Below are 16,070 nucleotides of genomic sequence, written 5' to 3' on the forward strand. Positions count from 1 at the left end.
TCAATCCTTTGGCTTCCTGCACAGTGAAGTGCGGGTGTGGAAGCTTCTCCCTCTTTCCGGCTCTAAGAGTGTGTTTCAAGTTGCGAGACTGTTTGCACGGTGCCTGGAGTCTTGCTTTCAGGTCCCTTACGAGAAGACCGATGTCCCCCTGGGAAAGGACAATGTGCAGACTACAGCCAGACAGCCGGACTCCTAACAGCAGCTCTCAGACGCGGCCTGGGTAGAGGGGCCCACCACTACGAGCCCACGGGTCTTAAAGACTGCAAAGCCTCCAGCTCTAGGCAGCCGCGCGGCAAGAAGCCTCTGTCCCCGCCTCCCGGTGCCGCGCCCATTGGCTGGGCTCCTTGTCGGCCCCGCCCACCGATCGGTCCGACTGGCGCTGACGCATGCGCGGGAGCCCGCCACGGCCGCCGCTTCAGCACCAGCGCCCGGACAGCGGCGCCGCCCACGGGCATGGACGCTGGTAGCGGCAGCAGCAGCAGCGGTCCGGCTCCCGGCCCGGGTCCGGAAAGGGAGCAGCGGCCCAAGGGGGAACCCTTGGCCCCAGACGGCAGCTCCCCGGACAGGTAGGGCGGACTGCTCCGCAGACCCAGCTCGCAGACCTTCCCAGCTCCCCCGCCCCAGGTATCCCCGTAGCCGCCATATGTCTCCCTCATTCATTCCCCAGCCCCTCCCAGAGCCCCTTCTACGCCCCCGAGCCACCGGCCCCCTGGCCACGCCCTCATTCTGCCGGGTCAATTTTCTCTCTCCCTGATACCCCCTACTGTCAGTCCCCGTCGCCCTCACCGCTCAGTACCTGCTCCACCCACTGTTCCTACCTTACCTCTAAGGCCGGGGGTTCCTCCGCCCCTCCAGCCCCCTGAGCCCCTCCGTCTAGGCCCTGCCCCCGCATCTTCTCAGTAAGCCCCAAGCCTTCAGACACCTTAGTCTGGGTTCCAACATGTCAGTGTGCTCGAAGGTGCGCGTGCAGGGTAGACAGGAGGATCCACAAGGTGTGTGCCCTGGGGAGAGCAGACCCTCGCCGCCCCGCCAGGGACTGTCTTTGTCCATTACTGTCAGCCTCCAGTCTGCCCTGCATGGCCGGCTGCGCACATGTCGGCTTGAGTGTCCGTGTGTGGCAGCCACTGACAGGCTCTGGAGGCGCTAGGGTGGGCAGGCTCTAAGGCTCAGGTCGCGGTCAGTACTATCCCTGAAGGAGCTCCAGGCTGGTGGGACAAGAGGAACACCTTCTCTCTGAGGACCCAGATCTTGGTGCCTCTCCTCCACCTTCCTGCACCATATAAGTGAGGGAACAGCTCAACCAGGTAGCAATATGGCGCAATTTCTGTGCCCTGCCTGGTCTGCCACCCTCAGAATTCCTCCCCTGACATGATGCTGCCTGTCTCTCTCCTGCCTGGACTGGAATAAGAGGTATTCTTTGGGGGCAAAAAACAGAGAGGGACGTATCTCTACACTGCCCCAGTTAAAATGCATGTTCTGTACCTCAGAGCAAAGAGGAGGCCCCACAAGTGGAGAAAAATGTTTTCTTCCCTCTATTGTTAACAGATCAGCCTGTATAGACTTAGCCACCTTTCATTCTGAAAGGCACAGAGCTTTCTTCAAGGAGGTGGAACACAGGATGGATGTGTTCCCTGGACCAGGGTGCTACCTGGGACGATGGCCTGACCGAGGAGCCAGGGATAGACATGACAGGAACAGAACACAGCAGGGCAGGGGGCTGGGGCCAGGAGCATCCCTAGAAGGGGCTGGAGAGTCATTTGCTGTCTTGGATATTTATTTTACCAAGGATAAGCCCTGTCTCATCTGACCACCTTCCCTGCCCATGAGGGTCATTCTTGGGCACAGGAACCACTTGCTCTCCTTCAGCAACTCCCTGGAACCTCTGGCCTCTCTCTGCACTTCCCCCAGAGACCCTGAGCACTATGCCGGCAAAAGGACACAGTTCAATTCAAGAAACGCAAATATGTTCCTGCTGAGCTAAGTACTACTCTGGGGTTAGATACACAATGAATAAAACAGTGCACATATGTAAGCACACACAGTCCTTTACTAATGCATTAACTACAGAGCAATTTGAAGTAGTTTATTCTCTGCTCTTTTTTTAAATTACCTTTTTATTTTCCTAGTGGCATGAATTGCTCCCTCGTCTGTCTTGGCCTGTCTGCGAGATCACATGGATGCCCATATGGCTATGTGTCTGTGTGCCTGGGGGTGCCATCGATGCAAATTTACACTGACCTTTTATGAGTCTCCCATGTGGGGGCTCTGTGTCTGGGGCCTTGTCAGCCAGGCCCTGGCTGCTTTAGCCTTGGCCTCTTGATGAAGCCTGTGTGACCACTTTCCATCCCCCTGCCTGCCTGCCCCAGTCACTTGGGTTACAGGCCAGCCTAGGAACTTGCTCACCCTCATCAGAGCCATGGAACTGAGAGGATTAGAATAAAAGCTGCCTGGGGAGGCAAGGCCTGGGGTGTTTAACTTGTATTATTACTAGGTACCCTGAGAACAGAGGGCAGCAGGAGCTGGCAGGAGAAATCTCTTATTCTCAAAAGAGTTTGGCTCTTCTCCTTGGGAGGGTTGAATCTGGAATGTGGAGGGTTTCAAATTCTGCCACACTGGCAATGATGGGCACTGTCAAGAAGGATGAGATTTGGAGCCAGCTGATCGTAGGTCCCTGGAGAGGGATGGGGGGGGGGTATAAGAAGGGGCTGGGGCCAGGGAGACCCCAGTAGAAGCAAACCAGTGGTAGAGGTTGGAATCCCCCTTGAACAGAAGCCAGTTAAAGAACAATGCAGGCTTATGAGCTTTGGCAGACTGCTTAAGGGAGAGTGCTCCCTTTCTCCTCCAGTACCTCCAGAGTGCTAGTTCCCTTAATGAAGAAAACAAAACAAACAAAACAAAACAAAACAACCAGACACTCCAAGTGCAAGTACCTGGCTCCTAGGAAAAGCCCAGTGCTCAGTGAGTACTCTAAGGCCATGGGCAGCTGGAAAGGCACCCTGGCTGCCCCACCCTCCTGACCCCTGCAAGGCAGGCTTTGATGTAAAGAGGGTGACCAAGAAGCACCTGGCTGGCTCAGTCAGTGGAGCATGCAACTCTCGATCTTGGAGTTGTGAGTTGAGAATTGAGAATAGAGATTACTTTAAAAAATAAAATCTTAAAAAAGTAATAATAAATAAATAAAGAGGAACACCAAGACTAATAGGTCATAGTCATGCCCTTCAGGACTTAACCCAGATCTAAAACAGTGCCCAGCATGTGGTAGGTGCTAAAAAAAGACTTGAAGAAAAGAAACCTTAAAGAAGTAAATGTCCACACTTATGCACATAAACCCTGGCCATTTATCCAGCTTCCCTTTGGCCCATGGGGAGGGGTCAATAAGGTCTTTTATCTGCCAGGACCCTGGCTGCTGTATCAATTTTATGGGTCATCTGAGATCTTCTTTTAGAACATCTTTGGTCAAATTCCTATTTTCCTAAAGATTAGGTTAGTTTAAAAATAAGAATCAGTGATTTTTTTAAGTTTACTTATTTATTTTGAGAGAGAGAAAGAGAGAGAGGGAGGGAGGGAGAGAACCAGCGGGGAAGGGTGGAGGGGCGGGGCGAGGAGAGAAGGAATCCCAAACAGGCTCTGGCACCATCGTGGGGCTCGAAACCACGAGCTGTGAGATGATGACCCGAGCCGACGCCAAGAGTCGGACACTTGACCGACTGACTGGGCCACCCAGGTGCCCCAATAAGTATCAGTGATTTAAATCATGAGATCAAATTCTGATGCAGCTTTTAGCTAACAAAAAGGAAAGTATTTATAATTATATATGTAGAGAGATTCTCAAGGTGGGAGAAGTTCTAAAATGGAGATATATTATCTGAGGTACCTAAAGAGGTCAAAGTGTAAATACAAATATACTTCTTAAACTATGTGCTCCCTGAAGCACTGGGTGTGGGAAGGGGCAGGAAAGCAAATGTGTCTTCCACATCCCAGGCTCCAAGGCAGACACCTCACATATGTTGTATCGGTTACCTCCCACACCCAGCCTGCGAGGGGGCATTATCAATATACTCTCACTCAAAACACAAGGGCACCAGCACTCCAAGAATTGTGTGTCTTTCCCAAGGCCCCAGAACTAAAGGATGATAGAGCCAGGAGCCCACCTCCAGCGCTCCCCCATTTTGCTCCCAGCATGGGGCTCATTCTTTCCCAGGCTGCTATGCCAGCCCACTATCCTTCTGGGTGGAGGAGGAAGAGCTTGCCTATTCTATCCAGTTCCTCTACTTGGTCTCTGGGCACAACCCAGCCTTCCTGGACAATGTCTACTTGCCACCATGGCTGGGACTCTGGCATACAGCCCCTTCAGCAGTGCAGCAGGCAGGGCTGGAAGCCAGGGTTGGCTCAGCATAAACTATACAACTACACAAGTTCTGGCCAGCCAGGTGAGTCAGGTGAAAGTCTGGAGCCCTTCTGGGAACCCTCAGAGCCCTCAGGTACTCTGTCCTGTGGCCATCTTCTCCTGTCCTAGGTCTGGCAATCCTGCCACTGGGTGGGACTCCATCTCCCCCTGCATGCAAGGAGTGGGTCCGTGCACTGAGTAATTTTAGAAGAAGAACCAATTGCTGATTCCTCCTTATCAAATTCCTTGGGGACCCCAACTCCCTCTCCCAGCTGTGCGCACTCTTACAAAGCAAACCTCTGCCCCATGTCCCAAGGCGGATGAGAGGGCAACACCTGCCTCTGCCAACCCTTCCCTGAGGTTTGGTATACCCCAAACCTCATACCCCTGTCAAAGTTAGGCCTTCCTCTGGGCTCCTTCAGCCCTCTGTGACTTCTGCTCTGCTCTCACAGCACCCAGCCTGTTGGACTGTGGTTAACATCTGCCTACTATGAGTGCCTAGAAGACAAAGGCCTCTTTCATCCCAGGATCACTATTAGCAGCCTGTCTAGTGCTCAGTATTCATTCAAAAAACATTCACTGGGCATCTTCTGCATGTGAGTCACTGTTCAAGGCCCTAGGGTTGCCGAGATGAACAAATGCACCAGACCCTGCTCTCCCAGAGCTCACATGCCATCTGAGAGTCAGGCAGGAAACATGACAACTGTATAAGGTCTGGTTGTGGTGAATGCTGTGAAGAAATATAAAGCAGGGGAAGGAGATAGAGAGCTGACTGGTATTATTTAGAAAGGGTGGCCAGGGAAGTCTTCTCTAAGAAGGTAATAGGTTGTTTTTTTTTTAATGTTTTTATTTATTTCTGAGAGAGAAAGAGACAGCGCAAGCAGGGGAGGGTCAGAGAGAGAGGGAGACAGAATCCGAAACAGTCTCCAGGCTCTGAGCTAGCTGTCAGCACAGAGCCCGACATGTGGCTCGAACCCACGCACCCCGAGATCATGACCTGAGCTGAAGTCAGACGCTTAACCAACTAAGCCACCCAGGTGCCCCTAGGAAGGTAATAGTTGAATGGAGACTAAAGAGGGGCTGTGAGCCATGCAGTTATCTGGGGGAGGAGCATCCCAGCTGAAGGAGGAGAAAACCCAAAGGCTCTAGGGTGGAAAGAAGATGTACCAGGTGCTCAAGAGAAAGAACAGATGGCTGCAACAGGAAGAGCACAGGACTGCAGGTCAGAACTGTGTTTAAGGCCCAGTGCTTCATGGCTCACTGAACCTACTTTCAAATCTATAAAACAAGGAAAGTATTTCCCCTGTAGGAGTACATAAGACCATATATGTAAAAGCACAGTGTCTGGCATGTAGCAAGCTGCCAGTAAGGTTTTCTGGGCACGTGGACAGATGAGCGAATGAGATAGCGAACCCAAGAGGTAGGCTGGGGACGTAGGGCCGGAGCCTGTACCCTCCTCACCTCTCCCCCAGGACTAGTAATAGAACTACCCCAAACCCCTGACTCCTTGCCTCAGACTACTGAACACTGCTGGGGCATGGGGTGACCCTCCACCCCCATCACCCTTGTCTCCTCTCTCCCCAGGTCCCAGAGCAAGGCTGTGGCCCCAGAGGCAAGCCCAGAGAAAAGCTGCTCCCTCCACAACTGCCCCCTTGAGGAACCTTCCAGTTCTTCAGGACCCCCACCAGCGACTTCCACCCTCCAGCCTGTGGGCCCGTCCAGCCCCTTGGCCCCTGCACACTTCACCTATCCCCGGGCACCACAGGAATACCGGGGGGACAGTTCCCTGCCGGGGCTTGGGGACCGGACAGCTCTATGCTCCCATGGCTCTAGCCTCATCCCCTCCCCAGCCCCATCACAGCGAGATGGAGCCTGGAAGCCGCCACCCGTGCAGCACCATGTGGTCAGTGTCAGGTAAGGAGGCGTGCAGCAGCCTGCAAGCCGCCACTGGGATGTGGGCCAAGGCTTAAAAGTGGAGCGAGCCCCTGGGGCTCAGGACTCCTTCATTAGGAGGCAGCTCAGGATGTCCCCTGCCTCTGATGGAGGAGGCAGCCTGGATGGAGGAGGAAGTAAGGGTTGGAGCTTGGGAAGAGAACAGCCTGAAAGGGATAGTGCCATCTTCCTCTACCCCCACACCCTACCTCCCACCCTACAAGAGGGCTCTGACAAGCAAGCATCTTTTCCTCTCTTCCACAGGCAGGAGCGGACCTTCCAGATGCCAAAGAGGTAGGCCTGGGTCTTCTCTGGCCCAATAGGAGTGACTAGGCTGGTGCCACATTTGGCTCCACCACCCCTTCCTGTTGACTCCTAAGCTCCCCACATCCTGCTACCATACCCAACACCGATTCCTGTGGGTTCTCTTCCTCTTTCCCAGCTATTCCCAGCTGATTGCCGAGTGGCCAGTGGCCGTGCTGCTGCTGTGTCTGGCTGTCATCCTTCTCTGCACCCTGGCTGGACTATTGGGGGACCAGCTGCCTGACTTCTCCAAGCCCTTGCTGGTAAGAGGCTAAGGGGAGGGATGGGGGCCCCCCGGGCCTGGCCACCTCGGCTCAGAATGGGGCAGAAAGTTGGACGGCGTAGCTGGAGTGGGGTGGCAGTGCTAGTTGGGGAGACGGTACGGAAGTGAACGTCTCATCCAACAGTCCAGACAGGTGGGTCAGCCTTCTCTGCTCCAGGGAGGCAAAGGGGCAGGGCCAAGAAGGGCCAGATGGAGCACTCCTTCTCCTGCCTGATCGTCTCTGTCCTCCTTCCTGCAGGGTTTTGAGCCTCGAGACACAGACATTGGGCGCAAGCTAGTGGTCTGGAGAGCACTGCAAGCCCTCACGGGCCCCAGGAAGCTGCTTTCTCTCTCCCCAGACTTTGAGCTGAACGGGTAGGGGGTTCCCACCTTTCGGCTGTTGAAGTGAATGGGGGAAAGAGAAGGGGTGTCGGGTGACCTCCCCAAATGCAGGTCGGAGGGACTTGCTGGGATCCCCTGGGGAGTGGTTTCTGGCCTCCTCTGAGCCACTACCCCTTGATGGTGCCTGACATAGATTTTCTCTCCACCTCAGCTCAAACCCCCACACCACTCTGAGCCCCACACCATGGAGCAGTGCCCAGGAGGGCTTGGTCCGGCCTCGAAGGATGGTGGAACCCCTGGAAGACAGAGGGCAGGAAGACTTCTTCTGTGGTCCCCCTGGTAAGCTGCAGCCTGGCCACTTCTTGCCTTTACTGGGGGTCCCCATCCCACCTACTAGAACAGGGAGGCCCAGGAGAACAAATGTGGACAGACAGAAAAGGAAGGGGGTTGGCTGGCCATGTTCACATCAAGGAAGTTGGGTTACGGCAGGGAGGCTGAGATAGGTCTCAGGTGCTCCAGCCACACGGGGTCTAGCACAGGATCAGGCAGCCAGGCACAGGCTTCAGACTCCTGACACTCTGAACCTCATATGGCCCTGGGTAAGTCTTCCCTCTGGTGGGCCCAGGACCTGATGCCGAAGAGCTGAGCTCTGGTGGGGGGTGTGTTGCAGAGAAGAGCTATGCACAGCTGGTGTTCATGTCCACCTCAGCGGGCAGCCTATGGAACCTGCACGCCATCCATTCCATGTGTCGCATGGAACAGGACCAGGTGAGCAGACTGGGGAGGTGCCAGTGGATGGGGGCGTGGGGGAGGGCAGGGACACCAGGGACCCAATCTCAAGGAAATACAACTGAGCCAGACTGCCAGGTGGACTAGGGAAGAGTATTCCCTGCTTAGAAAATTATTCCAACCCTGTTGAGAGGCTCCAGGTTGGGGTGGAGAAAGAGGAGTCAACTGTTCTTAAAAGAGCCAAGACACAGAGACTATGTGGAGCCTGGGGATTGTCAAAAGGTCCTGAAGAGGAGCTTCAAGAGCTGTTGAAGAGGACCCAGCCCAAGGCCCCTAGCCTCCATCAACCCAAGCAGTGCCAATCCAACCGTGCTAACTGGAGAGCCATATATACCATAACATCTGAAGAAAGATGTGCTGCTAAACTGAGTTAGCCCAAGGCACTCCATACACGTGTATCCAAAGTACCAAAAGATGCCCTCACATGCACCCTGGAGTCAGATGCCTGAATTCAAGACCAGTTCTAACAGTCCCTACCTGTGTGACTGCAGGCACGTTTAACCTCTCAGTGCTTCAGGCTTTGTGTATAGAAAATGGGAGAAATAAAGGTACTTTTCTCATAGGGATGCTGTGACAATTAAACAAGATAGAATTTGCCATAATGACTGGCAATAAATGTCACTATCGTTACCATAATCTCAGGCCCAAGGCCATATAGCCAGTTAGTGGCAACAGCGCCCTCCAAAACTACACCAGCTGCTGTGATGTGCTGTGTCAACAGCAGGTGGGAGAGAAAAGGAGACATGAAGTCTGTAAAAGAAACTGTAAAAAAAAATTGAAAAGCCCTGTCCCTAAGAGGGTTTAAGCAGAGCAGTGAACAGAGGTAGGGGGCTAAGGCTTGGCACTGACCCTAATCCTAGAATGTTTTGGCCTCACTTTTCCCACCATTTGCTTCCAGTTCCCTGGACCCTTGATCCCTCTGTGGCTGGCACTTCCACTTGCACTCCTGGCTCGGGCAGTGAAGAGCCGGGGTGTATGACCTGCAGGGGCCCTTAGGGCAGGGCCTCTCAGGCCAAGGCCTCAGGCAGCATCCCTGAGGCTCCTCTTTGATGGAGTCAAGGTGTAGTCCGGAGCCAAATGCAGCTCTGAGACAAGCACTTCTACTGGGCTGTGGAGATACCTCTCTGCCTCTGCCCTATAGCCTGAAAGGAGGTGAGGGGGCCTTGGACAGGGCTGGGGAAACCTGGGCCCCTGCGTTGCTCCTGAGCTCTCTCTTGCTGTGTGTGCTGTACAGATCCGCTCCCACATCCGCTTTGGAGCTCTGTGCCAGCGAACGGAAGCCAACAAGTGCTGCCCCAGCTGGTCCCTGGGCAACTATGTGGCTGTGCTCTCCAACCGCTCCTCCTGCCTGGACACTACCCAAGCAGATGCAGCCCGAACGCTGGCCCTTCTGCGGGCCTGTGCCATCTACTACCACCGCGGTGCCCTGGTCCCCTCTTGTCTGGGCCCCGGGAAGGACAAGCCCCCGCACTGCGCCCAGGTTCCCACCAAGTGCTCCCGGAGCAGTGCCGTCTACCAACTCCTGCACTTTCTGCTGGACAGGGACTTCCTGAGCCCCCAGACTGCTGACTACCAGGTGCCCTCCCTCAAGTACAGCCTGCTCTTCCTGCCCACTCCAAAGGGTGCCTCCATGATGGGCATCTACCTGGACCGCCTCGCCACCCCCTGGGGACTCTCTGACAACTACACATCCATCACTGGCATGGACCTGGGCCTCAAGCAGGAGCTGCTGAGGCACTACCTGGCCCAGGACACGGTGTACCCCTTGCTGGCCCTGGCTGCCATCTTCCTCAGCATCGCCCTCTACTTGCGTTCCCTCTTCCTCACACTCATGGTGCTGCTAGGGGTGCTGGGCTCCCTGCTGGTTGCCTTCTTCCTTTACCGGGTGGCCTTCCGCATGGCCTACTTCCCCTTCGTCAATCTGGCAGCTTTCGTCCTGCTCAGCAGCGTCTGCGCCAACCACACCCTCATCTTCTTCGACCTGTGGCGCCTCAGCAAGAGCCAGCTGCCCTCCGGGGGGCTGGCACAGCGCGTCGGCCGCACCATGCACCACTTCGGCTACCTGCTGCTGGTCTCGGGCCTCACCACGGCCGCGGCCTTCTACGCCAGCTACCTGAGCCGCCTGCCGGCCGTGCGCTGCTTCGCCCTCTACATGGGCACGGCTGTGCTGGCGCACCTGGCGCTCACGCTGGCCTGGCTGCCCTCCGCTGCCGTGCTCCACGAGCGCTACCTGGCGCGCGGCTGTGCGTCCCGGGCGCAGGGCCCGTGGGGCGGCAGTGCGCCCCGGCGGCTGGCGCTGGCGCTGCACCGGCGGCTCCGCGGCCTTCGGAGGGCGGCGGCCAGCACCTCACGCCTGCTCTTCCAGCGCCTGCTGCCCTGTGGGGTCATCAAGTTCCGCTACATCTGGATCTGCTGGTTCGCCGCGCTGGCGGCAGGGGGCGCCTACATCGCCGGCGTCAGCCCCCGCCTGCGGCTGCCCACTCTGCCGCCGCCCCGCGGCCAGGTCTTCCGGCCTAGCCACCCCTTCGAGCGCTTCGACGCGGAGTACCGCCAGCAGTTCCTGTTTGAGCGGCTGCCCCAGGGCGAAGGCGGCCACATGCCCGTGGTTTTGGTGTGGGGCATCCTGCCAGTGGACACTGGCGACCCGCTGGACCCTCGCAGCAACAGCTCACTGGTGAGTGACCCTGACTTCTCTGCCAGCGGTCCCGAGGCCCAGCGCTGGCTGCTGGCACTCTGCCACGGAGCTCGGAATCAGAGCTTCTACGGTGCCCAGCCGGAGGGCTGGCCCACGTTGTGCTTCATGGAGGCCCTCCAGCGCTGGGTGGAGAGCCCCACTTGTGCCCGCCTGGGGCCTGGCCTCTGCTGTGGCCACTCGGGCTTCCCTTGGGCACCCCAGCTTTTCCTGCACTGCCTCAAGATGATGGCTTTGGAGCAAGGCCCTAATAGCACCCGTGACCTAGGACCCCGCTTCAATAGCCAGGGCAGCCTGGCTGCTCTGGTTCTGCAGTTCCAGACTAACTTCCAGTACAGTCCAGACTACAGCCAAACGCACCACTTCTACACTGAAGTCAGCCACTGGCTGGCCTTGGAGCTGGGCAGGGCTCCACCCGGCCTCCACCGGGGCTGGTTTACCAGCCACCTGGAGCTGTACAGCCTGCAGCACAGCCTGAGCACAGAACCTGCCGTGGTGCTGGGCCTGGCTCTGGCGCTGGCCTTTGCCACACTGCTGCTGGGCACCTGGAACGTTCCACTTAGTCTGTTCTCCGTGGCAGCAGTGGCAGGCACCGTACTGCTCACTGTGGGGCTCCTGGTTCTACTCGAATGGCAGCTTAACACTGCCGAAGCCCTCTTTCTCTCTGCTTCCGTGGGCCTCTCAGTAGACTTCACGGTCAACTACTGCATCTCCTATCACCTGTGCCCACACCCCGACCGCCTGAGCCGTGTGGCCTTCTCGCTGCGCCAGACCAGCTGTGCCACGGCCGTGGGAGCCGCGGCCCTGTTTGCAGCCGGTGTGCTCATGCTGCCAGCCACGGTGCTGCTCTATCGCAAGCTGGGCATCGTCCTCATGATGGTCAAGTGCGTCAGCTGTGGCTTTGCCAGCTTCTTCTTCCAATCTCTGTGCTGTTTCTTTGGACCAGAGAAGAACTGTGGGCAGATCCTCTGGCCTTGTGCCCACCTGCCATGGGACGCTGGGACTGGGGAGCCTACTGGGGAGAAGGCAGGCCGCCCAAGATCAGGGCCCGTGGGAAGGGCACCCGGATCCTGCTCAGAACAGTACGAGTTACAGCCCCTGGCACGGCGCCGGAGTCCCAGCTTTGACACCAGCACAGCCACTAGCAAACTGTCCCACCGGCCCTCGGTGCTCTCTGAGGATCTACAGCTGCATGATGGCCCCTGCTGCCCCCGGCCCCCACCGGCCCCTGCCTCCCCAAGGGAGCTGTTCCTGGACCACCAGGCAGTCTTCAGCCAGTGCCCGGCCCTGCAGACCTCCTCCCCTTATAAGCAGGCTGGCCCCAGCCCCAAAACCCAAGCCAGGCAGGACTCCCAAGGGCAGAAGGCTGAGCCCGTGCGGGCCTCCCCAGAAGCCTCAGCCCACCCTCCCAAGCCCAAGGCCGTGGAGCCTCCCGACTGCCTCTGCTCTTCAGCTAGCACCCTGGAGGGGCTCAGCGTCTCCGATGAGACGTGCCTAAGCACGTCCGAGCCCAGTGCCCGAGTACCAGATTCTGTGGGCGCCTCCCCAGAGGACCTGGACGAAACTGAGCAAACAGTACCTGAGCGGGGCCAGCTGAATGAGAAGCGAGACACCCTCTGGCTGGCACTGAGGGAGACCGTGTATGATCCGTCGCTGCCTGCCTCCCACCAGAGCAGCTCGTCCTGGAAGGCCCGTGGGGCACCGGGGGATGGCAGCCCTGTGGTGCTGCCCAACAGCCAGCCAGATATGCCAGACGTTTGGCTACGCAGGCCCAGCACCCACACTTCAGGCTACAGCAGCTGAGGGAGGCCCAGGGAGGCAAGGCTGGGGCACGGAGCCTGTCAGAGGTGACAAGAGGGGGCAGCCCCAGACTGGAGCCTGATAGTGTCTCTCCACATCAGCATGGAGAGGCCTCACCCTCCAGCTGTAGATTTTAGACCCTGCCAGATGTTTCCGCTTTGGTCCAGACTGCTACTTACACCCCACATCTGGAGGATTCCGTGGATAGGGTCTTTGGAGAGGAATGTCAAGCTCTCCTTGTAACTTGCTGATGCCTCATTTGTTCCCGTACGCCAACTAGGATCTCTGGAAGGGGGAAGGCCAGCTGTGTGGCTTCGGGTATCAAGGGGAGGCTGCCCCAGCCCCCATGCCAAGCGGGACGAAGGGACTCAGTCCTTGGAATCCTGCCAGGGCATCTCACCAACAAGAAGAGCCCTAGAGAACCTAAGCAGCCTCCAGGGCCTCACACCTTTCAGGGACTCTTTAGCAGGACACTTCCTTCTCTTTGGGGAGGAGCTCTCTGGGCCAGAATTAGGTGAGGCCTCTTTCCGGAACAGCCCCCCCCCCCCCAAGGCTGACCACACATTTGCCAGGGCCCGGCAGAGATGGCTGCTGGGAATGAAGCAGGAGGAGGAGGGCTGATCAGCCTCAGAGTGTCTCTCAGTTACAGGATGGGCCCCCATGGGGAGCTTCTCTGCCACAGGAAGTGTGCTCCCCCCTGTAAACAAGCAGCAAGAATCCTTTACATCCTGCATCTCTTAGTTTACAGAACACCCACATACCCATTTTCTCCTTAGAGTCTCACCATTTCACTATGGGGTAGTCTGCGGTTAGCCAGGTCCTTGTGCCCCAATTTATAAGTAAAGTTGTTGAAAGTAAGGTTAAGTGATTGACCCACAGTCACAGAGCTAGTACAGAGAGCAGCTTTCCTGGCTCACAATCCACTACAGCATCCACTGACATGGCTCCCTGCCCCAGGAACAGGCTAACCTGATCCTTCACCTCTGGCACCCTCTTACGACCTGCCTTCACAGGTGTCTCCAAGTACAGCACTCCCTTCCCTCTGCTCTTTAGGCCTCCATCTCCCGGAGAGCTCTACTCTGAGTAAGCTGGAAGTTGCTCCGCATCTGCCCAGTGCTTCCCTTCAGATCCACTGAGAACCTATGGGCTATGGGGTGTCCTGGCTGATCTGCTTCCCGGGTTCGGGGCCAGAGGTATGCTTCTTCCATGGCCATACTTCTTCCAGGGTATGGAGAGCTCCAGTCAGGGGAGGAACTGAGGGTAGTAGAGGTTGAACAGAATTCAGTTAAGGCAGGACCCCAGGCCTGCCCTTTTTGGGAGTGTGTGAGTCTAAAGCTATTCCCCAGGTCAGGGTCCCCAGCTTCCTAAGGACGTGTCTATATGGGGGCACTCAGCAGACCAAAAGGTGACTCCTCCTCCCCAAAGCAAAGAGTTCTCTCTGCAAGGTTTATTAGCCCACATGAGAGCTTATGGCACTTGGAGCACATTTATTTGAACACCTACTCTCGTATGGTACTACGAGGAGATAGAGGCATGGAAGGAAAATCGAACATCTGCCCTCAAGGAGCCCACCCTCTAGCTGGGGAAACAACTCACATATATACACAGGAGCAGTGGGTCACTGACAGCACTATACAGTGCATGCTGAGGGCCAAATGCCTGTCCCCATTAGTATTGCTGGAGGTCAAGTACCCAGGACTGGGTAACGAGGACGGCTTCCAGGAGGGAAACAACCCAAGTTGTTTCAGAAGTCCAAGTATCTCAGACTGGAAGGGATCTTAATGATCATTTATTCCAGCAGTTTTCTTTTCTTTTCTTTTCTTTTTTAAAGTTTATTTTTGAAAGAGAGAGAACACAAGGGGGGGGAGTAGAGAGAGAGGGAGACACAGAATCTGAAACAGGCTCCAGGCTCCTGGCTCTCCACGCAGAACCCGACATGGGGCTCGAATTCATGAACTGCAAGGCTGTGACCTGAGCTGAAGTCAGTCGCTTAACCGACTGAGCCACCCAGGCGCCCCAATTCCAGCAGTTTTCAAGCTCTGTAGCCTCAGGACCCTTTCTTCAAAGAATCCTTCTGTGAAAACACAGCATGTAAAATAGATAAAAAGCAGTGACTCTAGTGGCTTCGAGTGGGGGTGTGCAGAGCCAGCTGAGCCCCCCTTTCTACTGTGCCTCTCAGAGGGGCCCTGGGGAACCCCCTCAAGCTCCTGGCAGCTCCACAGAATGTAGCGTGAAAACCACTGATCCAGGCCATCTTACAGATGAGTATCACAGAGGGGAAGGGATTTTTCTAGGGCCAGACAAACAGTCTGTGACCGAGTTGGAGGCAAATCAAGGCGTGTTGGTTGGTTTTTGTTTTCCCTATATTCTTGAGACCTACCTCCTACCCCAAGTAGCCCAGAAGTAGAGCAGAAGCCCAAATGACTACAGGCATCGTGGAAGAGAGAGAAGACCATGGGCGGCAATGACAGGATATGTTGGGTCTTTTGCAAAATAAGAAAACCAAACCCATTTGACCCCTGACATCAGGAAGAAGAGGCGGTGACTAACTTGGACCTGTCCCCCAGGGAGGTCTGCTGGGACCACTCTGTCTTCATGTCCAAGTGGAATTCCACCTGTCTGGCCTGTGGCTGCTCGTCAGGGTCTTGGCTTCTCTACACCACAGACGTGTCCTTCTGTCACCACACAGCCAGGCGAGGGAGCCCTGGTCTCATCTGGCACAATCAGCCAGAGGGAGGACAAGGTGAGCCCTTCCTCCTGAGCAGAAGCAGAAGCCTGGCCTTGAGTCAAAAGAGAGACCAGCATCTTAGTTGCTTCAAAGCAGCTCACCAAGGCTCTTCTGCCCTGTATTATGGGAGGGCGGCAGGGACCCGGACCAAAAGAACCCGTTCCTCCACACCCTCTATTGTGTCCTGCAAGAAGAGACACAGTGTCTAAAGACTGAAGCTTCAAAACCTTATCTGACCGCAACCACAGAAATGTTAGAGAGAATACTGAGGGGCAGGTGGGGCAGGCATCAAAGATTTGGGCACACCCGAGGACCCTACTTGGGGATTTCTGGGTCCCATTCTTACAGGTCACAGCCACAAACCCCTACAGGAAGGCAAATGAGCCAGAGTAGCTAAGGTACCAACTGAATCTGTTCTTTACACCACCAGGCCCAAAAGATTGGAAGAACCCAGTGGTGACCTAAAATATCACCTTACACCTAGAGGGGCCCAAACCAACAGCAGGCAACCTGCATCAGTGGGTAGTCCAGCTTTCCTCTCCACCCCCAACTTTGGAAACCGAGACTTAAAGCATTTCCAATTTCCTTTGAGTTTCAGCAGACCTATTCACTTTATTAATATTATCAGTGGTTACAATGAGTATATGGCTTAGAAGCATGCTGTGAAGCAGAGGAAAACCAGTTAAAGCATTTATGTTTGCTCTGAAAAATTCAAGAAACGGTTTCTTAACACTGAGACACTCTAAAATAGAACTACATTAATACCCATTTAGGACTTAAGGTCATTTTCTCTGATTTGTGCCACAGATCCTCAAACTCACACTCAGAGTATGAG

At 55.8% G+C, this 16,070-nt stretch overlaps 1 protein-coding gene across 1 annotated transcript; it reads left to right on the plus strand.

The window, feature by feature from the left end:
- The first annotated feature begins 453 nt into the window (after nt 1–453).
- Nucleotides 454–12,566, plus strand: DISP2 (dispatched RND transporter family member 2). The gene is made up of 8 exons (XM_039232708.1): nt 454–566; nt 5,972–6,301; nt 6,584–6,613; nt 6,762–6,885; nt 7,144–7,259; nt 7,438–7,565; nt 7,897–7,994; nt 9,250–12,566. The coding sequence occupies exons 1-8, from the start codon at nt 454–456 to the stop codon at nt 12,508–12,510; spliced, it is 4,200 nt and encodes a 1,399-aa protein (XP_039088639.1). The 3' UTR covers nt 12,511–12,566.
- Nucleotides 12,567–16,070: the final 3,504 nt, after the last annotated feature.

Source organism: Hyaena hyaena, unplaced genomic scaffold (genome assembly GCF_003009895.1).
Source record: "Hyaena hyaena isolate Hyena2069 unplaced genomic scaffold, ASM300989v1 scaffold_70, whole genome shotgun sequence".
In the NCBI taxonomy this organism is placed as follows: domain Eukaryota; kingdom Metazoa; phylum Chordata; class Mammalia; order Carnivora; family Hyaenidae; genus Hyaena; species Hyaena hyaena.

Coding starts and splice junctions, on each gene's coding strand:
- DISP2 (XM_039232708.1), top strand. CDS start 454: ATGGACGCTGGTAGCGGCAGCAGCAGCAGCGGTCCGGCTCCCGGCCCG. Junction 7,260..7,437: donor CCAGACTTTGAGCTGAACGG/GTAGGGGGTTCC, acceptor TCTCCACCTCAG/CTCAAACCCCCACACCACTC. Junction 7,995..9,249: donor GTCGCATGGAACAGGACCAG/GTGAGCAGACTG, acceptor TGTGCTGTACAG/ATCCGCTCCCACATCCGCTT.